This window comes from Leptidea sinapis, chromosome 32, assembly GCF_905404315.1.
Source record: "Leptidea sinapis chromosome 32, ilLepSina1.1, whole genome shotgun sequence".
In the NCBI taxonomy this organism is placed as follows: Eukaryota; Metazoa; Arthropoda; class Insecta; order Lepidoptera; family Pieridae; genus Leptidea; species Leptidea sinapis.
The window spans coordinates 4,584,491-4,609,662 of record NC_066296.1 but is presented as its reverse complement, the minus strand read 5'-3'; the positions used below and the strand labels follow the sequence as shown (position 1 = coordinate 4,609,662).

General features: G+C 38.7%; 2 protein-coding genes and 1 long non-coding RNA gene across 3 annotated transcripts in view; 2 read left to right on the top strand and 1 right to left on the bottom strand.

Annotated features, from left to right (window-relative positions):
- LOC126974415 (exocyst complex component 1) overlaps positions 1-9,874 on the top strand; it is a 28,988-nt gene extending 19,114 nt beyond the window's left edge. The window contains exons 9-12 of the mRNA XM_050821898.1: positions 156-268; positions 4,767-5,049; positions 6,297-6,491; positions 7,002-9,874. Of these exons, the coding sequence (XP_050677855.1) occupies positions 156-268; positions 4,767-5,049; positions 6,297-6,491; positions 7,002-7,100 (690 nt within the window). The 3' untranslated portion in view covers positions 7,101-9,874. The remainder of the gene's footprint in view (positions 1-155; positions 269-4,766; positions 5,050-6,296; positions 6,492-7,001) is intronic.
- Positions 1-25,172, bottom strand: part of LOC126974509 (uncharacterized) — a 289,593-nt gene that overhangs the window by 212,387 nt on the left and 52,034 nt on the right. The window lies entirely within an intron of this gene.
- LOC126974501 (prefoldin subunit 2) lies at positions 21,166-22,836 on the top strand. The gene is made up of 3 exons (XM_050822017.1): positions 21,166-21,553; positions 21,632-21,773; positions 21,862-22,836. The coding sequence occupies exons 1-3, from the start codon at positions 21,423-21,425 to the stop codon at positions 22,021-22,023; spliced, it is 435 nt and encodes a 144-aa protein (XP_050677974.1). The 5' UTR covers positions 21,166-21,422; the 3' UTR covers positions 22,024-22,836.

Sequence of the window (25,172 nt, the reverse complement as noted above, 5' to 3'; positions counted from 1 at the left end):
TTTTTTTATGAAAATAAAGCTGAGTTTGTTGCTCCCGTTCTCTTCAGGTCTGAGGCATACTTTTTCGAATGGTTGTTTTTTTTTTTTTAAATAAGTGTCCTATAATATCATGTCCTATTTTGAATAAAAATATTTGAATTTGTGTTTGTTGCCAGGCCAGTAAAAAGCCCAAGTGCGGTATATTTAGCTTCATCTCGGAACTGGAGGAGATGAGCGCCGTGTGTGAGGAGATATTTGCTAAGGGACGCCGCGCTGATCTGGACCGTTGGTGAGTTTGAAATATGTTCGTAATGTTGTATGTTCTAAACTAAATCAAGTCCTGATTACATTTTTATTTATTTAATTCAGGAAACAAACTGTAATTTTCGATCATAATTAAATAACTATAATATATAATAGACCTGATTCCTGCCGCCGAATTCCACCTTCGCACGACACGCCACAAGTTAGGATATGATCCCCACCATCTGGATGTGTGGCGGTCCTCCACAGTGCGGTTTTCAAGGAGCTTTCTTCCACGTACTACAAAGCTGTAGAATGAACTTCCTTGTGACCTTCAAAAATAGGACATACACCTTCCTTAGAGGCCGGCAACGCACCTGTGATTATTCTGGTGTTGCAAGAGAATGTGGGCGGCGGTGATCACTTAACACGAGGTGACCCTTACACTCATTTGTCCTCCTTTTCATAAAAATAATAGTATATTAATCAAGCAGACTTGCTACTAGCAGTTCCATTAATTATTTAAAAGTAAAGTGAACATATTAGGCATACTAGTTAATGTATTTGAAAAATACCTATAATAATCACACGATATTGTAATAAATGTGTTTTAGTATAGTCTGTATATATTTATTTATTAGAAAACCGACGTGCATACAACTATCTTAAACTATAGAAATTTAAAAATTCTTTTAGATTGTTGTACACTCCACTTTTAGGCTAACTCGACATATTTAATAGGTATAATATATTATATTCTTTGTTTGACGAAACTTTTGTGTTCTTAAAGCTAAAGACAATTTTCAAATCATCAGCAAAAGGCTGAAAACAACATTAATTAGGTCCTTACTTAACAATCAAGAAAAACAAAAGAAAAAAAACAATAATTGCGAACAATGTCTAACCATCTTGCAGTAGTTTCATATTTTTTTTGCTGGTAGAGTTTGTACTACAAAGTGGTATATAAAAGGTAGATTAAGAACGTGAGGAGGCTCGAGGAACATAAAAAGAGATTTTTTAGTTTAGAGAGTTTCTAGGGATGGTCGATATTAGAAAACCATCGATGTTGATATCGATATTAACATCGAATCAAAAGTGTCGATGTACGATGAATATAGATTATAAAAAAAAAAAACAATTTGTATGAAAACATCGATGTTTTCGGTAACAAAAAAAAAGTTTATTATATTGAGATAAATTGTTTATTGTTATAAAAATTCCAAAGGTAATGAATAATAAATTAACATTCCCAGTATTTTTGGGCACACTCTGCAAAAAAAATATCTTTGTAACGTGTCTGAGTAGTCTCATCTAGTGGAAAATAGTTACTCATATCTAATGACTATGTTACTTGATAATTGAACCTAACGGATGTACCGTTACACACCCTGATGGCACCTTAAGGAAAAGTTGACGTTTCGATATTTTTCTCGTAATCTTATAAAATCGATGCGTCAGTTATATCGAACTCAACACATCGATATCAAAACATCGATGTTTTCCGGCGAAACATCGATATTTATTCACCATCGATGAATATCGATCATCCCTAATTGGACGCAATTCCAGAAAAACTTTCTAAACCACAATCATGTCGAAATTGAGCTAAGAACACAAAACTGGTCACGTGATTCATATTAACGGACTGACAAAAAATGGCAGCGTTTCTGTCACTCTTTAAAAGACATCATGGTTTAGTAGCCTAACCCACATAAAAGGTAATTATTTTCTCAAAATTGATTCCTTTAGAATTCTTTTTGATGTCATTTCTAATATACTAGATACTACTACCGCTTCGGAAACAAATGGCGCTCTGAGAGAGAAGAAGCGGCGCAAGAAACTCTCTCAGCATTCTTTTTTTGCTATAGATAATGCCTGAACAGTGGCCGGGACTTTATTATAGAAGTGTATACAGGGTGTCCCGTAATCAGTGGACCAACGGGATACCCGTGATAGGGGTGGTCATCATCTATCGAAAACACCAAATTTTACTGTTCTAGGGCCAGTAGTTCAAAAGATATGATTTTTTAAGCATTATTTTGAAAATTCTACCCTTATCAACACAAAAGTTGAAAAAAAATATTTTTTATTTTTATTTTGCCCTGTTTCTTAACTTAAGGTGGCTGAGGAAACATGTGTCTTCACAATTAAATCCATTTTTGTGAATAAATATTGCCAAATTAAAAATTAAAAACCAAAACATGCGCAAATATCAAATAACTAAATTTGCAACGTGATGTTTGAAGCAAGCTAGTGCAAAAAAAATGTATGACAGCCTTGCGGACCATTATTTAAAAAACATCTGCAGTTCATACTGATTCCAAAAAGGTATAATTAATCATTATTGTGAAACAATAAAAGACAATAATTATTTTAAATCAACATTAGATAGCAATTTCTTGGCGGAATTTACAATAAAACAAAAGTAAATAGTTAGAATTTTTTTATTTATTTCTTATAATAAATGTTCGAAATGTCTTCCTCTTACTCTAAGGCATAGCCGGCATCTTCTTATAAAATTTCTTTTTAAACTTTTTAACGCCCTTTCATTATTTTTGACTTTTTCACTCACCACATTCAGTTTTTGTCTTAGCTGTCTTTCGTTATCGTTAACGGTTTCATATACGGATTCTTTAAAATATCCCCATAAAAAATAATCCAATGGATTAAGATCAGGTGATCGAGCTGGCCATGGGATTGTACCTCCTCGTCCAATCCACCTACTTGGGTAAGACTCGTTTAAATATTCCCTCACTTGTCTGCAATAATGAGCGGGTGCGCCATCATGCTGTAACCACATCCTCTCACATACCTCCTGTGGTACATTTGCTAATAAATTACTTAAGTCATTTCTTAAAAATTGCAAGTACCGAGCACCATTAAGCCTCGGTGGGAGCTCAAATGGACCAATAAGTTTACCATCTAAGATTCCAGCCCACAAATTGACTCCAAACTGGTGCTGGAATCTATCTTCTCGTACAATACGTGGATTCACAACAGCCCATTCATGTAAATTATGAATGTTAAACACTCCAACTCTTTTAAAACACGATTCATCGCTCCATAATATTGAATTGAAAAATAGTGGATCTTGTCGGCATCGGCGAAGCATCTCTGCACAAAAATCTATCCTCCGTTGATAATCAGCAGGTAATAGTGCCTGTACTCGTTGAATATGATAAGGGTATAAACTGTTTCTTTTTAAAATGCGATGTACTGTTGTTTTTGCTATACCAGTACGTCTTGAAATACGACGAACACTCGTAGAAGGTTCTTCTGTCACTTCGGCCAGTATTTGAAGTTCATCGACTCTTCTAGGTCTTCCCACGTTGTTTGCAGCTCCGGGAATTCTGCCTTCTAAATACGCGTTATTTACACGGAGAAAAATTCGATGATCCGGATAGCGGTCGCGATTAGGATAGCGCTCACGATACGTACGGGCTGCTTGCCGAGCGTTTGCATTACACAGACCGTAAATAAAATACATCTCAGCATATTCACGAGGAGTATAGGTATTAGGCATTTTATAAAATCCGGGCAAACAGTATCCAAATCACAAAGACAAACAAGGTCCAATTCAAGCGTCAGTCACCAAAAAAAAGAGTCGTAATGGTAGCGAAGTAAAAAACACGTGTGCAGCTACGAGCTATGAGCAAGTCTCTGATGAAACTAAGAATAATTTGAAAAATTAGGGTGTGGGGATCATAGGCGTCGGCCAATAGGACCCCGTAAACGAAAAAGGTACCTGAGCGAGAAAGAGATAGCATATTGTGTTATCTCTCTCTCGATAACAAAATAATTCTCAGAATAGATAGCGCTTAAATGTTTCTCGCAATTGGAGTCTAAAATTGGTTATTAAGTTATTTTTTTTGTAAAATGTAATATTGTTATACCTTTTTGGAATCAGTATGAACTGCAGATGTTTTTTAAATAATGGTCCGCAAGGCTGTCATACATTTTTTTTGCACTAGCTTGCTTCAAACATCACGTTGCAAATTTAGTTATTTGATATTTGCGCATGTTTTGGTTTTTAATTTTTAATTTGGCAATATTTATTCACAAAAATGGATTTAATTGTGAAGACACATGTTTCCTCAGCCACCTTAAGTTAAGAAACAGGGCAAAATAAAAATAAAAAATATTTTTTTTCAACTTTTGTGTTGATAAGGGTAGAATTTTCAAAATAATGCTTAAAAAATCATATCTTTTGAACTACTGGCCCTAGAACAGTAAAATTTGGTGTTTTCGATAGATGATGACCACCCCTATCACGGGTATCCCGTTGGTCCACTGATTACGGGACACCCTGTATATACATTTACCCTTAAAGCTATTATGTATCTTATGAAGCCTACTAGAATTACTTACAAGCTATCCCTTATTTCTAGTGTTATAATGTACATATAGAATACACTAATATTTATTAAATTTTAAACACGAATTCATTTAAATGTCATGATTGTGGCTTGGAATGTTTTTCAGGAGCTACGTAAAATGTTTACCAGAAGTCCTTATTACATTTCAATCAAATTGTGTCGTGGCAGGTACCTGTCGCTGTGTAGCTCCATGGTGGCTGCCATCGGTGCGGCCGAGCACCCGCGCACGCCTCGCGCCGTGCTTCAGCTCGAGAACTACCACCGGCTACACGCCGCCGTCAGCGCGCTGCGCGTGCCCGCCTTGGACGCTGTGCGGCGCGACACACGCGCCAAGTACAACGACGCGCTGCGGCACTACGTCACGCACTACTTCGGCCGCCCGCTCGACAAGATCACGCAGTTCTTCGAGGGCGTGGCCGAAGCCGTCGCGGCGGGCGCCAGGGAGGAGGAGGTCAGTCTATCGTCTAATAGTCTATTCTACTAAAAAGAACGAAGAGTTCTTTCTCAGAGCGCATTTTTTTTTATGACAGTAAGAGATAAGATTATACTGAGCTTTAGCTAAGACAGCCCCAAAAGCAATAGTCAAGCGCAAAAAAGAATGCCGGGAGAGTTTCCTGCGCCGCTTCTTCTCTTTCAGAGCGTCATATTTTTATGACAGTAAGGACGAGACGAGCAGGTCATACAGATTATGGTAATTGATCCACCATGGCCATGACCAAACTTGTCCCCTCATGAGAAGGTATATAAGAAGAGGTAAAATAATAAGAATGAGGTAAAATTAACCTTGTCCAAATTTCTCTCTCGGTCCCGAAATTTCGAGCGATTGCCATTTCCGTTGTCACCTGGAGGGCAAATCAAAATTTGCTTCGAAGAACCTGGGCGTCATAAATAGAGCAAGGCGATACTTCAAGCCGGCCCACATTCTAGCGCTCTACAAAACGCTGGTCCGACCACACATGGAGTATTGCGGTCTTCTCTGGTCTGGAGCACCCCAGTATCAGCTCGAACCTGTGCGTTGCACGCAACGAAGAGCTGCTCTAATTATCGGGTACCCAGTGCTCTGTGAACGGCTCGATCACCTGGCATTGCGTAAAGACGTCGCTTCATTGTGTGTCTTGTACCGCATTTTGTCACGGGGAGTGTTCCGAAGAACTGCTTCACCTAATCAGGTGCCGCCGAATTCCACCTTCGCACGACACGCCACAAATTAGGATATCCTCCCCCCACCTTTTCCTTTTTTCAAGGAACTTTCTTCCACGTGCAATAATGCTGTGGAAAGAGCTTCCTTCTTCGGTGTTTGCGGGACGACATGGGTACCTTCAAAAAAAGCGCATTCATCTTCCTTAAAGGCCGGCAACGCTTCTGTGATTCCTCTGCTGTTGCAAGAGAATGTGGTCGGCGGTGATCACTTAACACCAGGTGACCCGTACGCTCAGTTGTCCGCCTTTTCCATAAAAAAAAATGAATTCAAACTGGGTCAGGTACTACGCACGTCGATTGGCTGAATTTGAGTCACGTGTATTTCGCGTAACATGTTTTTCTACCATGTACCACCAAAATGTGGAATGAACTTCTATGCGAGGTGGTTGATAGTATCTTCATTAACGCGCATACCTCCAAAAAAAGGCCCTTAACGGTCCATTTTAATAGGCGGTGATCAAATAGCATGACGTTACCCTGGTTTGTGTCGTGCGGCAGGTGTGCTACCGGACGGCCTACAGCAAGCACCAGCTGCGGAAGCTGCTGGCGCTGTACCCTGCGGCTGAGGTGCGAAAGTCGCTGCACCGGCTGTATCGCACCGTGGAGAAACACCTGAGCTCGGAGGGTGGGCTGCTGCAGGTGGTGTGGCGGGCCATGCAGGAGGAGTTCATCGCACAGCACGTCGCGCTTCAGGTGAGTGGGACATTGAACTGCGTCAGTCGCCACACCGACTAACCGAACCGCGGAGTAACCTGCTGCAAGTGGTGTAACGTGCCATACTGTGAACTCATGTATGCACGCAAGAAGTTATACTTCTTTGGCCTAACGAAGCAAAAATCGTTAAAATTATTTATTCCTCGTGCTATTCTACGTTTGTAGAAAGAACAATATTGTAAGAATCTTGCAAAGATAGCTGTGATAATTAATTATTAAACAATGAATACGGCTGTATGGGCTTGAACCCTTTGCCTGTCCTAATAATGACGAAGAAACCAAAAAAAATAACGAATGACGCAAACGTCAGAAAGTCTTAGGAACCAAGTTCACCGTGTTACTTTTGTGTTACATTGATGCGCGCGCATCTTTAAATTTCACTCTCATCATTTTTTCATAACGCGTCTAAAGAAGTATAACTTCAAAAACAGGTTATCCTGCAGCGTGAATTGAGTCGTAACAAGTGTTGACACGTGGTTCTGATCGCAGGCGCGCATTGCGGCGTGCTACCCCGGCGCGGGTCTGGTGCTGCCGCTCTCAACGCAGGACATCTTGGACGCATTTTCAGACATCGCCAGGGAGCACTGAGGTGCATCCCGTTGACATCGACCACTTGTAGCGCTCATCTGTCGCGTATGTGTAGTCGTTCCGACTACGGCGGACTTCCGAGTCCTTACTCGCCTCCTAACTCACATAAATGTCCCCTATCACACCTATGCGCTCCCGGAAGTGCGCAAGGTGAAAGCTACCCTTCGTGGCCCCCAATATGAGCTCCCCAGTGAGGTCATACCGGAGGACCTGACTAAACAAAGATTCAAGGCCGAGGCTGTACAGCCCATCCGGAAAGAAATACCCACTAGTGTTGGTCATCCTAACCAATGTCCCTGAAGCCAGGGAAATCTTTAAAGAAACCTCTCCGTATGTGGGCTATCCAACATCTGGGTGGAAGCTCCACATAAACGGGGTTTCCCCGGACAATGTCACCGCTGCCAGCCGTACGGCCACGCAGCGGCCAACTGCTTCGCCTCGGCAAGGTGCGTCAAGAACCTAGAGCCTCACACCACAAAGGACTGCAAACGCACTTGTGATGCGAAGACTCCTCCCGCTTGCGTCCTCTGAGGGCAGGTAGGACATCCCGCGAATTACCACGGATGCCCCCGTGCTCGTCGTCCCTGTATTCCGTAGAAGCTAAGAAGCAGCCTTCTAAGCGAAGGAAGAACCTCCAATTTCCCTTACGGCCGTTCCCAATATACTATCTACAGATAGAGATAAATTACTAAATTCTACTGTCAGTAATTAGCTGTAAATAATCTGAAGCTATATACCCGATAAGTCATTCGTATCACCTTTCATTGGGACGCGTGAATTGCAATTTCCATATAAACTTCTATCGCTGGTAAGCTATACGTCGTCCCATTGACAGACAGCGTGTACGAATGCATCAGTGAATCATGAAAGTCAAGAGTGCATAAACTGAGTGACATGGATGAGATTTACGCCACAGTGGAGAAATTAAACATCAACGAATTCTCCATACTGGCTAAGAAACTCCGTTCAGCTAGGTCTGCCAAGGAGCGCCTCTATGCGCTGGCTGAGCATCACCAATTGGTGACCTCTCTCGCTTAATGTCCCAAACGCTTAACGCTCGAACGCAGACAAAGTATGGAACGAAGGTCTAATTTACAAACTCCACTCTCTAGGCCTCCTAATCGGATTAGTCCGCACAGTGGATACTTCTTTCGTTTCAAACACGAAGGTGTCCTCTCCTCCCCACGCCTGCTCACGGCTGGGTTTCCACAGGCCTCAGTGCTCTCACCGCTTCTATACATATCGTATACCAACGATATTCCCATCCCTAGTAATGGAGTACAACTATCTCTGTTCGCCGACGATACCGCCCTCTACGTCCATTCCCACAGATATCTTCAGTCCTCTCCAGGCTCCTACGCTCAGTTCAGTCAACCCGGATAAAAGCTCAGCAGTCCGTTTCGATCTTAAGCACAGACGCTTCTACCAGGATCGACCCATTCGTCTATTAAGCTCCCCTATCCCTTTCAGGTCCACAGCCTTGGGTGTGACCCTCGACTCTCAGACCTCACGTCCGGAAGGTAACCGGTACCGCCCGCTTCTACCTGTACCGCCTAAACAGTATGTTAGGTAGACACAGTAGAATGTCTTTTAGAAACAAGCGAACACTCTTCAAGGCTTGCATTCGACCGGTAATGACTTACGTCGCTCCAGTTTTCGCTCATGCTAAACCCAACATTATTGACAAACTCCAAACGGTCCAATTCATTTTCTCTCGTAAGCCCTAGACTAGCACCGCAATCCCCTGATTAAGGAGGCAGCGGATTATACGGCTGTTGTTGCTGACAACACTGTCAATACAATGATAATTCCAAAGTTTTTCGAATGTCAAGCAGCCTTGCAAATAAACTCGGGTAACGTTATACGACCGATTAAACCAATCGTAAGCAAAATGTATTGGGTTGTAAACATTTTGCATATTCTTGATTTATTCACAGGTATAACTTTATGCCAATTTTATTTGTAAAGCCGCTATTGTTAATATATAATAATTAATATATATAATAATAATTTTGTAGGGCAGTTCAGATAGCACCAAGAAGTAATTCAAATATAGCACAGTGAGTGAGAGTGAATGTAATTTTATTCATCAGTCCAGTTCAGCAGTCTACCGAAACTCTGTAAGAACAAAGCGATTCACTCGATCGTATGACACGTGCAGTCATTCATAGATTGATAGATGACGGCTATAATCTTGTAAAAAACGCATATAGCCGAAATCCACTAAGTTTTATGCAACTATTCGCTTTCAAACTTAGCCGGATTATACTTCTTCACCAATCGCCATACTGTAATTATTAATATTTCAATCTTATGTCAAATCACTGCACGTTTCATACCAAACTAAACTTCAATTTTTACTTAGGCAGTCCTGCCTCTTATTGTGTAGTATTTACATCCTCTTTGTAGTACATAGATTTTGTAGTTCATAGTATTTAGTGTGATTTTAAAAACTGCGAAAATAAGACATGCAGCGACGTCAATGTTCATTTCGCTCTAATCGAAACTAAACCTTATTTTCAAACAGAAATAAGGTTGACTTTTTTTTAAATACTTTTACAATATTGCGATAGTTTATTTTGTATTGCATAGCAGGAAGGGTTGTTGATTAATTTCACTCATAAGTCATTCAATTCTGTATTGGATATGGAACACAGAAGTTAGTACTTGTTTGATCGAAGGTAAGCGACGTTATGTGTGATATGATACTTGTTATTTAATTATTATTATTACATGGTTTATTTTGTTTAGAAAAATATACGAAACTAATCTAATCGTTTTTTTCTTTATTTCCTTGGCTTTCCACTTAGTTTTATTTAATGAAAATACGGGACGAGACCAGCAGCTGCCTATTACAATACAATGCCGCTCAGGTTTCTTGAAAAATCCCAAAAATTCTGAGAGGCACTACAATTGCGCCCGTAATCTTGAGACATTTTTTTTCTCACCTTTTTCTTATGAAAATAAGGTACGAGACATGCCCATTACAATACATAAGATGTTAAATCTCATTTGCCCAGTAATTTCACAATCTACGACGCCCTTCAGACCGAAACACAGTAATGCTGATTGCTGAGAACCTAGTCATCACTAGTTTTAGTACCGCAGACTCGCGCTACATGGGCAACAGCGCCAAAATGGCGAATATCAAACAGGCACAAAAGCCGCTTTGACAGCCGCCAGTCCAGTGGCTTTAACCAGGGGTGGGACAGACGCCTTAAAGTGACGTTTTCAAAAAATTGTAGTGCCATCTGTTAGTTGGCCCGAAAATGAAAGCTTTGTCATCTGTCACTTGTTTTGATACCTTTCAACTTTTCTTTAGTTGTCTCACTGCCCACTGGTCATAAAATGGCGGCTACTTCTAGCGTTTGCGCATTTATGTAGCTCTCGGGTTCCATTTTGCATATTTACACTACAAAATCTATCCTTTATGTTCTATGCTGTGACAAAATTAAATAACTAACTCTACGCGCAATTTCAACATTTATTATAACAAAAATTGTAATACATACATTAAAAAGTAGAGTTAGTTATTTAATTGCGTCACAACATTAAAAATGAATTATATAAATTCGAGCTTATATATAGTTATTTTCGGGGCCAATCTCCAGATGGCGCTAGTTTTCAAATAGACAGCTCATAATGCGTAGAGAGGGCTCTCTTTTCCCTATATATTATTATACTCCTTGGCTTTAACTTTTAAGTAGAGCTCTGAGGTAGACTAGTCAACAGCAAAGAGGATGTCAATTCTACGTAATAAGAGGCGGGACTGCGTAAGTAAAAATTAAAATGTAGTTTAGTATGAAACGTGCAATGATTTGACATAAGTTTGAAATAATAGTAATTACAGTATGGCAATTAGCAATTAGCCAAGTATAATCTGGCTAAGTTTGAAAGCGATCAGTTGCATATAACGTAGTGGATTTCGGCTATCTCCGTTTTTTACAAGATTATAGCCGTCATCTGTCAATCTATCAATGACTGTACGTTTCATACAATCGAGTGAATCGCATTTTTCTAATAGTTTCGCTAGGCTGGTCAACTGTTTCAAAAACGTGTTAGTTTACTGTTTGCTTTCAAAAATTAATATGAGCAAAATAGACTAGAATTTACTTTTATCTCTTAGTATATGTAAGAAAGGCTCCAAATTCAAAAAATAATAATTTTATTTTCAACACACTTGTTCGTAAAGTGATTCTTATTACATCGTTATTAGGGCCATAAACCGAACTATAACACACGTAATAAACATTTATAATTAAAGAGCCTGGACACCCCCAAGTGTTTCAAGAAATTTAAAGGGTTTGATGTGCCCTTTAAATTTCTTGCTTGATTTTGCCTTTGATATTCAATAAAACACAAAGCAAGTTTTAATACTAGTCGTAGTTTATAATTGATCTAACAATAAGGATAATAAATACACTCTGATGAAATATTTAGTCAATGGACTTTGGTGGTGAGTAGTTGAAGTAGAGAAGACCTGATCCCTTCGCCTGCAACAATTAATAATATTTAATTATGTGCTCCTTCTTCAAGTCAGGATAAGCAACAAAGCTACAACAACACATTTGGCAAATATTTTTTTATATATGAGGGCAAACGGACAAGAGGCTCACGGGATGGGGAGTGGAGAGGCAACCGCCCGTAGACATCCGCAACAAGAAGCGTCAAGAGATGCGTTGCCGGCCTTTAAGTCGGGAGTAAGCTCTTTTCTTGGAGATCCCTAAGTCGTATCGGTTCGAGAAAACAGCAACCGGTAATTGATTCAACAAAGTGGATTTGGAAAACTGGTTTTGGAATGCCAGACGTCAAAGTGACGCGGGTGGTATTTTGCATTTTGACGTAATGTCGTTGCGTTGGAATCAACCCGAATAGCTCCTCTGGGCACTCCCCGTGATAAATATGGTAGAAGATACAGAGAGAACCCACATCTCTACGCAACGCCAAAGAATCAAGCGGAAGGAGATGACTTGGGCAAAAGATCGGTTTAAATATAATTAATCACAAAGTTATTTAAGTTAGCTGATGACATTTATTGGTCTCTACAGACAATAATAAATTAGATGCAGGTCGATGTCTCCACACCGGAAACCACCACTACAGGTTCAACAACACTTAAAAATATACAAACTTAAAGCCTGGCCTAGCATCGGAATACTTGGTCTCGAAATTTCAAGCGATTGTCAATTCCGTGGTCATCTGGAGGGAAAAGCCAATTGGCTTCGAAGAAACTGGGCGTCATAATTACTTCAAGCCGGCCCACATTATAGCGCTCTACAAAGGGCAGGTCCAGCCACATATGGAGTATTGCTGTCATATCTGGTCTGGCACACCCCAGTATCAGCTCGATCTGTGAAAGGCTGGATCACTTGGCCTTGCTTATCACTTCATTATGTGTCTTGTAACGCATGTATCATGAGGAGTGTTCCGAAGAGCTGTTTCACCCGATTCCTGTGGATGGCGGTGATCACTTATCACCAGGTGACCCGCATGCTTGTTTGTCTTCCTTACCCATAAAAAAAATTATTATTAAGTAAATTATGACTTCGAAAAGAATTCTCAAGGAATAATTATAAAATTAGAGATTATTAGAATTAGAAAATATACAAACTTTTTTTTTATATTTAATGGCTCCGTTGACTTAATGTTGACGATTTGGCCAACGTCAAGCTGGAGAGATTCTAGCTTCAAGCTGGGAGTATAATTTAGCTGATTGAAGTATATAAAGAGCTGATTAAAAGGAAATGATCGGTTGATGATAGCTGTGGTTTTTTTTGTGAACTGAAGAATAGGCAACAAGAGTTAGTATGGTTAGTAACAAACACCCATAATATTAACTACTAATTACTACAAAATTTAAGGGAGAAATGTGTGAATGTAAGTGGGAATATGTGCCTAATAGAAGCATAGAAAGTATGGAGGATAGAAATTAAAATTTAATATTATTGCAGGAAACAAATTTGTAAAGAATCTTTATGAAAGGGGAATGGCATAAAGTAAGAAGAAAAGGAATGTTGATGAGGCGAGGGATATCTTCCGTAGAATTTAGATTTAGGGCAATAGAAAAAAATATGTTCAAGAGTACCTTCCTTATGTTCCAAGAGTACCTTCCTCAAGGCCACATTCACATATAGAATGGTCCTTACCGGTTACCCAGATCTTGACCAAAAATACTGGGAAACAGACAAATCCCAAGGGAAATCGTATGATGACAGAAGTGAACTGTTTATTTTGTTTTTTTGAGGAAAGAACCAGGGCTTACAAGGGATAAAGGGTTGGATAGAACCATAGAATTTACCTTTAGTTTGTTTTGTGGTTTGCCATAAGGGCAAACTTTCATTACTATTCATATTTTTCTATGTTTAGTTTGGCATCTGTCAAATAAATAGTTTCTATCATAACTTTCAATTTTTTTTTTATTTAAATGATGAGTTAACTTATTGATTTTCCTAGTTACTGGAATTTACCTCATGTTATAGTACCATAGTTCTGAACTAATATAGAATGTACATTATATTTGAGTGCCCAACTGAACAAATCCCATGTTTTAACATAAATTTATTACAAAGTCACATGCACTATGGGGTACTCTTCATCTACAATGAAACCAAATACTTACAACAGTGATGGAGAAGACTGTAAAAGCAATCCCGAAAGCTAGAACAGTGTTGTATTTCTTCTGTTTGGCATCATATTGCGCTTGCCAAGATCCCCGAGGCACAGGTAGCTCATCCATAGATGGGGCTTTGAACTCATGACCTCCATGGTAACGGCGAACTAGTAAACAAATATAATTCATCAACAAAAAATATAATCATTATAATACTGATTTACTATGTCTGAATATGTACACTTGTTCAAACATTTTTTATACATATAATAAATACAATTTATATTACATATAATATGTAATTATTACATAAAAAATGGCTATTAATAAATATAAAATCCTTTCCCTTTTCATTTGACATGATTATCATATGAAAAAACTACATTTCAGCATATTTAACACTAATTGTTTGCTATATATATATTACACAGACCAATTTAATATATAATATGATATATATTATTTTATATGTATTAGATAAGTATTAACCACATTAATATAATTAATAAAACAATATTAATTTAGTCATGCTTCTTTTTATTGGAACACCATTTTGTGGGCATCATTTTTCCTTTTTCAAACCTAGTTCTTCATTTTGTGGCTGACGGCTTGCACCTGTATGTTCCAATACATCTAGGTACCTTTATTTTATTATAATGTCTGTCTGCATTTCCTAATTTCATCAAAAAAAAAAAGAGAGAAATCAGCAAATTCTTAAGATACATTTTATAAAGGTGATGCCTGATGGTATATCACTGTCACTCCCTCAAACTTTCTCCAATACCTTGAAATAATCACCATGATTCACACATTAGTGGTAATATGTAGAAATGACTCAAGATACCTATTCTAGGGTAAATCAAGGTACGGAACAAAGTGAAATTGTCTTTATTCATTCCTAGGCTTGTGCTCAACTTATATTTTATTTATATATTTGATATTTGTCTCAATTACATGAAAACAAATTTAAGACCTTGAGTACCTGGAATGGTGCTTTATTCTTGGAATATTACCCCCTTATTCATAATAGTCTGCTAACTTAAAGCATTGCTAATTCTCACTCTGTCTTCTTCTATTGACCTAAGTCAGAATGAGAAAAAACACTCCTAAGCGGTTAAGATATATTCAGTGGAGTTCCCAATTCATTTTATTTTAATTTTGAACCAACATTTACATAGCTAGGCTGTGAGGCTTTTAACAATAGTTGTCTTCCACAGTTAGTAATGATCAAATGATAAGCCAGAAAATTAGTGTATCCAATCTGACTGAATGTACTGAATCAACTTCTATGTCAAGGTTCTAATTGAATCTGAATTATTGCAGACAACAATAAAAATGTGTAGAGATATTGTGGAGAAAGTTGTGATTTTTAAATAATTGCTCATATTTAATGAAAAATCAGAAATCTCAAATGAGTTCCTTAAACTACAATAAAATGCTGTAGACAGTTCGAACACGTTTCCCTGAAATAAGTTTTGTTATCAACTAATAGGTTACCTAGTTATGTAACGTTATTGATTTTCATTTATTTAGGTTCTTTTGGTGAATTGTTATAAAATAGAACATTACGTACGAAGTTACTGATAAACTATTATTTGTTAACTGGTTTATACGTTAGAAATGTACATGATATTGGTGAAGATCAGATTTTTAATTTACTTATTTTAAAGTATACCTGTTTGTTGCGTTAGGCGAGAAACAATAGTGCGTGAAATAACCATGATTTTAAATAATCCCCTTAGAGAAATGGCAAACTGATAATTTTGTATTTATAAAACTTTGCAGCAGTAACACCAAAGTTTTGGTCGATAACACTGAGATAGAATTTAGAAAAAAGTTCAACTTTTAGTAAAAATCGACTGAATATTTGAATGTCAATTTGACATTGTCAAAACTCTTTTTTTTCTACCAGCAGGCTATTGTCTATAGATCATAAGTCAAAACTCAAATTCAGTATATGGTGAGTAGAGAGAGGTAAGGAGAACCATCTGTGTATAATATTAAAAAGTATTACCGTACGTATAAGTAGAACCGCCAAAATGCATTAAAATAAGGGGAGCGCCACATTAGCATCAGGGTAAATCTTAAAAGAAACGCCATATATAAAATTTTAGAGACTGAGCGTTTGGCGATTAAATAAAACAACTGCTTGACTGTGAGGAATATGTGGAAGATATGATTTATTTGAAAGTTACATGATATATATACGAAAACCTTAAAACTAGTTACCCAATCACAATTGTTACTTAAAAAATATTTACAAGTTCAGAAAATACACACCAATACTAAAGCTTACATTTTAACCAATAGTAAAACGTTTCATTCACTAAGAATTGAGAATAATATTATGTGTCCTATCTCGCTCTAAAACTAATGCTATCGCAGTTTGTGTAAACTCGCGTCGAAGCTCGATCATACGATGTCAATGAGCATTCCGCACCTACTCTGTTGCTCATTGATTAGAATTGCATGAATAGCGATCGACGCCCGAGTCCCGACGCGTCATTCGAGGACGCTCGGCCTTGCTGTGCGGTTGTGTAACGCGGAGCATATGACTGATCACGTGAGTATATCTGGGATCGTCGAGAGAACGTGACGATGCTCGTACATTGATGAGAAGATTACTGGTGATCTGTATGATTCTATGAGTTGATGTACAGCATTATGAAATGGTTCTTATCAGAGCTAATATTACGTTATATAAAATAAAATGTTCTTTTCAGAACGAATCTTTCGGCATACGCTTATTACAGTTACTATGCACGATTACTATTTCTACGATCTATAATGCTACGTTACAAGTTAGATATTAGACATTTGTATTAATTGATATTATTGGTTGTAGGTACAGCTACAAAATCACTCTAGTTAGGTACTACATAATAATAAATATACTACATTATTTTGTATAGCGTAAGTTGTTGAAATTTTTAATAATTATCCACTTTAGTCGACAATGATATTAAAATTTTAACTCGTCATAAGTACTTCGATTTCATCTACAATTGCAACATTCATACCATACCCTACGCCTACACTAGCGCAATTGTGGAAGATTTTTGAATTTTATGTACAGCATACAGCTGGACAGTTTTTCAACAATTCTCCAATATGAGATGATTCTCCTAACTTCTACCCTCCATAGTAAAATTGAAAACTTCCTAGTGAAAATCTATTACCTCATAGATTGGTCATTTGGACGCGTGGATGGAACTGATCCGCGTGCTTGGGCAGTTTATAAGCCAAACCACTACGGGATAAGTTTAGGTGCACTATTTTAAGGCGTCAGAAATGCTTCCATGTTTTATATGCGTTCACTGCCTAGGACATATTTTGTATTCCTGTATCTTTTTGCAATTTTACTTTTAGGCAGTTACAGTCCCAAAAGTAATTGAAATATTTTCTAGGTAATATTTACATGATAATTGTCACTAGTTCACACAACTGAGACACATCGCTTTGCCTCAATCTTACTAATAAGGAAAATCATATGAAATGTAATTAATAAATAAATACCGTATGTATATCAAAATATACATGCAATAAATAAAATACAATTAATACTTGTCCACTTAAACAGTAAAATTAGTTAAAGTAAATTCTAAAAGTGAAATTTACCTTGACCACTGAAGAGGTGACAACGTAGCACACAAGCGGCAAAATGCAAATCAGCTTTTATTTCTCTTCTCGTTATAATTTTTTGATGTGTCTGCTTCATGGCAATCTGTTTTACAATAATAGGCCACTTCTTTGTTTGATTGCTCAGTTTATGTTTCCTGAAGAGCCATACTTGTATGAAAATTGTTTTCACACGACTCTCTTGATGTCAAGTGAAAAAAAATTTTATGCAGGCTCGAAATGTCACTACTTTTTAGCCGGGTATGCTGAATAGCGCCTTCTCTACTCAGGGCGTCGACTAGTTTATTTACATGGACGGTCAGTTTCTCCTGGTATTTCAGGCTGTTATGAGCTATTTCCTACCGACTGTTGTAAGGCTGAGAACTTAAACAATGAGGGATGCCAAACATTGTTCTCAGAGCATTGGTCTGGAATCTCTACAGGATATTTATATTGCTGTTATTGGTCGTTCCCCACAGTTGTATTCCGTAAGTCCAGATTGTTTTTATGGTAGTTTTGTACAATAGCATCTTGCTGTTAGGATTTAGTTGTGATTGGCGTCCCAATAACCAATTCAGTGACCTCAGTTTTCCATCTAGCTGTTTGCGCTTTTTCCAAATATTTTTTGCCATGTAAGTTTCCTGTCTGGGTGCATGCCCAAGTATTTTGCGTTATTATCTTGAGGGATAACTTTGCAATTTAGCGTTACCGGTGGACAAGTTTCTCTCCTAAATGTAAATGTTACATGTATTGATCTACTCTGATTGGCTTTTATTCTCCAAAGCTTCAACCACATCTCAACTTCTGTCAGGTGATTTCGCAACTGTGATGATACCGTTTCTCGGTTGCTTTGAGCCAACAATAGCGCTGTATCATCAGGGTATGTCGCAGTCGTGGTGTAGCCAGGTTGTTGGAATATCTGCTGTAAAAATCAGGTATAGTATAGGGCCTAGAATACTGCCTTGAGGGACACCTGAATTTATTTCATGTATTTCTGAGAGATCATCGCTGCTATTCCCTTTGTAGCATCTTTTTCTAAGTAGGATAGTATAGAGAATAGACAATGAGGGAGATGCGTCTTTAGCTTAAACAGGAGGACGTCATGCCATACCTTATCAAATGCTTGACTGATATCCAAAAAGACAAGGCAGAACAATATAATTTGCTTTCACGGCATCTGCTAATGGTGTCAACTATACGATGAACCTGTTCAATTCTACCGTGTTTTCCCCGGAATCCAAATTGGTAGCTAATAATACTAGCCGGTAATACTGTACTTAGATGTTCTTTCATCCTGTTAAGCAATATCCTCTCAAACAGTTTGCCCATGACTGTTAGCAGGCTGATAGATCTGTATGAAGTAGCTTCGTGTGGGGGCTTACTGGGTTTCGGTACAAAAAAGCACGTGGATCACACTGCGTGGCAAACTGGCTACGTCAGTTTTTGATATTCAAATATTTAAGTTAATTGAATCATTGACCTAGTGAGTAGTGACCCAATTCTACAACACGTTCAAATTTGCTCAAATCAAAAGTCTACTTTTAGACAAAATTAATGCACCGTTTCGTTCCTTCATTGTATATTGTCAGCAAAAGCGCTAACAAGTAAGTATGTAACCATTTTTTATGTACAAGGAGGACAAACGAGCGTACCTGATTTTGAATGATCACCGCCTCCCACATTCCCTTGCAACACCAGGGGAATCACAGGAGCGTAGCCGGCCTTTAAGGAAGGTGTACGCGTTTTTTTGAAGTTACCCATGTCGTATCGTCCCGGAAACATTCCACAGCTTTGAAGTATGTGGAAGAAAACTCCTTGAAAACCGCGCTGTGGAGGAGCGCCACACATACAGATGGTGAGGATGAAATCCTAACTTATGGTGTGTCGTACGAAGGTGGAACCCAGCGGCAGGAATCAGGTGAAACAGTCTTCGGAACACTCCCCATAATAAATGCGGTAGAAGACAAAATGAAGCGATGCCTCTACGCAACGCCAGGTTATCCTGCCGAGCAGTGGGTCCCCGACAATTCGAGCTGCTCTGCATTGCACGTGGTCATATGGATTGAGCTAATACTGGAGTGCACCAGACTAGAGATTACAGCAATACTCCATATGTGGCCGGACCTGCGCTTTGTACAGCGCTAGAATTATTGCCGTGCTCTTTATGTCTCTATCTCTACATATTTATGTTTTCTATTTATGAAGCCCAGTTTCTTCGAAGCCGAAGAGCGGTGATACGACAAATGGGGTTTTTTTGTGGTAAACGCGCAAACTTGAGTCTTCTGGGGGTAAAATTGGACAAGGTTCAATTTACCCCATTCCGCGACCTTCTCGAGAGTGGACTCGATAGAAGACACAAGTTTCTCCCTGCACTAGTCGACGATATCCCGGGAGAGACCTGCATGGCCCATGTATACGGCATCACCAGTGCTGTCGTCCGCATAGCAATGCATGTTGGAGGTCTCCAACATATTATTGATATGCAGAAGAAACAGCGTGGGAGATAGCACACAGCCTTGGGGCGCTCCAGCATTCACGGGCTTCGGGTTTGAGCAATATCCGTCGACAACGACCTGTATGCTGCGCCCAATGAGGAAGCTGGAGGTCCACTTGCACAAGCTCTCGGGAAGCCCAAATGATGGAAGTTTTGAGAGGAGCGCCTTGTGCCATACACGATCAAGGGCCTTCGCTAAATCCAGGCTACCTACCAGGCCTTCCCCCTTGCTTTCAATAGCCGCCGCCCATCTATGTGTTAGGTATACCAAAAGATCGCCAGTCGACCGACCATGGCGAAAGCCGTACTGCCGGTCGTTGATCAACTGGTGACCTTCTAAGTATACCAAGAGCTGACGGTTGGTTAATTATGCTCTCCATGATTTTGGAGAGCAGGGAGGTAATTGCAAGAGGCCAGTAGTTTGTCGGATCCGAACATGAGTCCATGAGTCAGGGACTACGCCTTTTGTATATGAGTGCCGAAATAAACACGTTAGCACCGGCGTCAACTCAGGGCACACGTTCTAAGCACGATTGGAGAAATGCCATCCGTCCCACTCGAACTGGAAAGCTGCTCGCCAATTTTGAGGACGTACTTGGATTTCGCACGTGTGATTTAAGAACTTTGCAGTTTTGATACTTCACGCCAGGATGCTGTGCGAGTGTGGTAATGAACCCGGGTGAGTCTGGCCCGATTGTGCTGAGGTTATAAGACGGCAGCGTGAATCTCCTACATCAAAAAAGCCCTTAGTCGCCTCCCACCACACCCTTGGGCCTGGGACTCCACTATTCTTTTTACGCCCCAGGGAAGCACAGGGCAAACAGGGTACCCACATAAATTGCATAACTGTAAAATTCATACTGTATATATTATATAACCACCTCCAAAAATATCCGTATTGAATGGTCATAGTGATCCCATTCTGACATTTTTTATAAATTTTATATAATTGCACCTCAAAGATAATGAAATCATAAGTATACATCATAGTTTATAATTTTCTTATAAATCACCGTAATATTCACATTGAAGAGTTGTGAGAAGGCTATGCTAAAAGACTGACATTATTCAATAAGTTCCTATTGTATATTAATTTGGGTGCGAGATAAGCTTTTTTGGTTATATATAACTTTTTTTTACTATTTTGTTTATTCCATGTCTGTGACCACCATTAATTAGGCTATAGAATCGATATATTTATATTTATCATACCTTCTTAAACTTTATTAGTGACTTTCTATTTTTTACTAACTTTACTAAGTAGCAGCCTGTCGTTTTTCCGGTAGAGCTTATCTTTGATTCGTAGCTATTCTTAGTTTTTTATTTCATTGATTCTTTCTCTTTGGTGAAATACAGAACAAAAAAAAATCTCTTTGGTGAAACCAATAATAAATAACCCTAAAATCTAACTTCTAAACTTTTTATCTTACTGTTTGTGCCTCTTCCAACATTATAAATACATCAGAATTATTCACATTGCATAAGACTTATTGAAAAAAAAATTTATGTCTTCATAATTTTTAAAAGTAATTAATTCAATAAAACCCTGACAGACGTAGTGTAGGTAACTAGATATCTAGTATCTTAGAATTTATTTGATATGTCGAAAGCTGCAGGAAAAACGTTAAAATCAAGCGAAGAAATATTCGCAGGATTCCAGACATTGCGAACCGAGCAGAGACAATTAGCGAATAAAATAACTGAATTAGAAATGGATCTAAATGAACACAAGTCAGTAGAGATATCATGTCTATCATATTGTTGTGTCTGGTGTTAACATATTATTATTACATATTGTTTCAATTACAGAATTGTGATAGAGACATTAGAAACTGTGGAACCTTCTCGTAAATGTTTCCGAATGATTGGTGGTGTTCTAGTGGAGCGAACTGTTGCTGATGTGCTTCCACAGCTGCAAGGCAACAAGGAGAGGCTTCCTCGCGCATTGCAGGTTCAATAATTATTACAAATGAGTATAAAATTATTTAATGTAGACTTATTATTTTAACTGAATTAACTCAACGTTTACTATGTTTTAGGCACTAAATGAGCAGTTAGCACGTAAAGGTCAAGAAATAAATGACTACATTGAAAAGTATGATATCCGAGTACAGCGTGGATTTCCACAGCCATCTGAAACTGTGGAACAAGAAGGAGGAACACCGTCCACCAAATCCAATGTACTGGTGGCTAGCAATTGAGACATTACTTGTTAGAGCTCTCATTTTATTACTCTGTGGTTATTATCAGCTCCAGTTTTTTGGATCTAATGTTGATGTAGTGGACTAACGCTTTTTGTACTGATTTGAATATATTATTATTAAAATGCTATTTAATTGGAATAATTGAGCACTTTTTAAAATAGGAAAGTTAAAAATATTTTATTTATACACAAGAGCTTTTAACATGCTTAGGTATTGTAAACTTAAAAAACAAGTTTACAACCTCTGCGAAAGAGTCCTTCAGAGTGACAATGGGAGTGATATAATAAATACTAAAATCTGAATGATGTGAATTTACTTGAACAATAAATTATGAAATAAAATTAAGCTCATGAAGTTAAACAGGCAATCAACATGTCAAATTATTACTACGTACATTTAACATTTTTGAAGTTAAATTAAAGAATTATTAATAATGAATCGCAATACTTTGTACTCTTTATTGATGCTAACTTTTAAATCTCATAATGTCAAATGTTTGGTACTTAACCCATATATGCACATGAGATCAAAACCAACCCAAATATTTGTCATTTTTCTCTTGTTGCTTGAAGTTTGGAATTGGAATTTGGGCATTCCATTTCTGCTCCAAAAATCAGGCTATTACCCATGCAGGACCACATTAGCAAGTATAAATAGACATACCATCTAATAGAATATATAAAGTTACTGTGCATTCAATATTATAATAGTGAATATATACAGCAAGTTGAAACTATGAAACTTTAAATGCTATTGTTCTTGTTATTAAAAATTTGTAAATCTTATAAATAAACTCTGATTAACGTTAAACTGACTATAATTTCCTTTTTTTTCCTACCCACTTAAAAGACTACGCTTCAGAACTTAAAATCATGTGTGTGTCCTCTGTGCGCTTTAGGCACATAGAAAAAACATAGATAGTAAATATATCCTCGAAGTAGATAAGGGGTCACTCCATATTACAGTCATAGGTACATACTATTTTCCTGTTTATTTGATCGAAGTTTTATTCACGATTCACGGTGAGTGTTCCAAAGACCTGTTTGACTGAATTCCACCTTCGCATGACACGCCACTGGATATGAGGCGTTCCTCCACAGTGCGGTTTTCACGGAACTTTCTTCCACGTACTACAAAGCTGTGTTATCAGGACGATACAACATGGGCACCTTCAAAAAAAGCGCGTACTTTTCTTAAAGGCCGGCAATTTGCGATTCCTCAAGTGTTGCGAAAGAATGTGGTCGGCGGTGATCACTTAACATCACGTGATCCATACGCTCGCCTGTCTTCCTCTTCCATAAAAAAGAAGTAAAAGTCCTCTCAAACATGGAGAAGCTATAGTGTTGGATAAAAAAAAACTAACGTAAACATTACACCTAGATACCTAAATAAAGTATGTAGGTATGTAATTCTGTCATCGTGCAAGTTGTGTGGTAGCTTTCGCTTTGTGAGATTGGTCCCTGACCTAAAAGCCACAGCCTAAAGTAAACTAAATAGCTAAGTAGCATGAAAATAGCGCCTGCTAAATAATTTGTTAAGTTTTAAGATGATAACCCTCACTTCTGGAATTAAAAAAATTTATAAATTAAATACACAAATAAAATTTGTAAACAAAATTTTATGAACGATGCAGGACTCGAACCCGCGACCTCTTTCGTGCGAGCGCTCTTTCCAACTGTAATATAGTTCCAATAGTACGACTATTAGCGTAATATAAAACATAGATGTGCGCAGGAGCGTGCATTGGTTTTCTAGCAAGGTAGGCACTGTAGCTCTAACTAGTCGTAGTTTCGCTTTAGTCCGACATAAGTTGTATGAAACGTTGCTTGCTTCGTATATGCAATCTGTAGACTGCCTACTGTAGGTAGTAAATTAACTTTAACAGTAGTGTTTAGGTTCATAACAAGGTAGGCACTGCCTAATCCAGGGGCGTGCATATCATATAGGCAATATGATATGCACGCCCCTGGATGTGCGTGTGGTGTCGCACCCCATCTCCTCCCGTGGGTGTGACGTAAGAGGCGACTAAGGGATTCAAAGAACGGAGGATGGGCCGCAGCATCCTTCCGAGAACCACCAACACCCACTGCGATCGCCAACCCGCCTGCCAAGCTCCGGCCCCCAGTCCCCGAAGGCCCCGCTCGTGGTGGCCACGGTAGCAGCCACGTAAGCGGCGGAACAGGGGGTGCTAAGAATCCCCGGGTTCCGAAACGCTACCACCGACGTAGACCATTGGCCCTGGCAACACAATGTCAATACACTGCGGACCGATGAGAAGTAGGAGGAACTTTAAACATTAGGAAGTTATCACGCCTCACCTTCAGCCACGCAACGAACAGTTCGGTTTCCGTGCCGAATACTCCACCACTTTACAAGTGACGAGGGTACTGCACAACCTCGCTATCGCCTACAACAAGCGAGAGCAGTCAGTAGCAGTATTCCTCGATATGGAGAAGGCGTTCGATCGCGTCTGGCACGCCGGCCTCGTCAAGCTGTCCACGTCTACTACTCCCCGCCGAGTAGGTAAGACTGTGGCCACCTTTTAAGACGTTTTCAATTGGCGATTGAAGACGCTCTGTCCACGGAGCGCCCCATCCGAGTCAATGTGCCCCAGGGAAGCTGCCTGTCGCCCGTCTGCAACAGCAGATACACGAACGACATCCCAGTTGCCGACGGCGCCATGTTAGCGCTGTGTGCCGACGACGCGGCGTTCAATACCACCTCGCTGAATGCCCCGCATGCAGCGAGTACTGGACGCGATTTTATGTTTGAAATATTTATATGACACATTTTAAGTATTACAAGCATATTTTGAAGCCTAAGCTTTATTTATAATCCGTGAAAAATCGTTAATAAGTTTAGTTTTTGCAGTTTATCAAACAGTCTTTTCTTGCAATGTAGTCATATGATTGCTTACAAACTTTTGAAAAGCTAATGCTGTGTGTTTTTTTAAGGAATTGCGTATGTCAGTTGAACAAAATCGTATTGCTATAGAGCCAAATATATTCTCCTGGTACTAATTGATTCAGCGCTTTTAGACAACAACGTGAATTTCTTATAGTATAATTAATATAAATCTTCATTTTTAAATTGATGTGATCACATAATATGAGATGTCTTGATAGGTATCATTAGTAATCATTTCC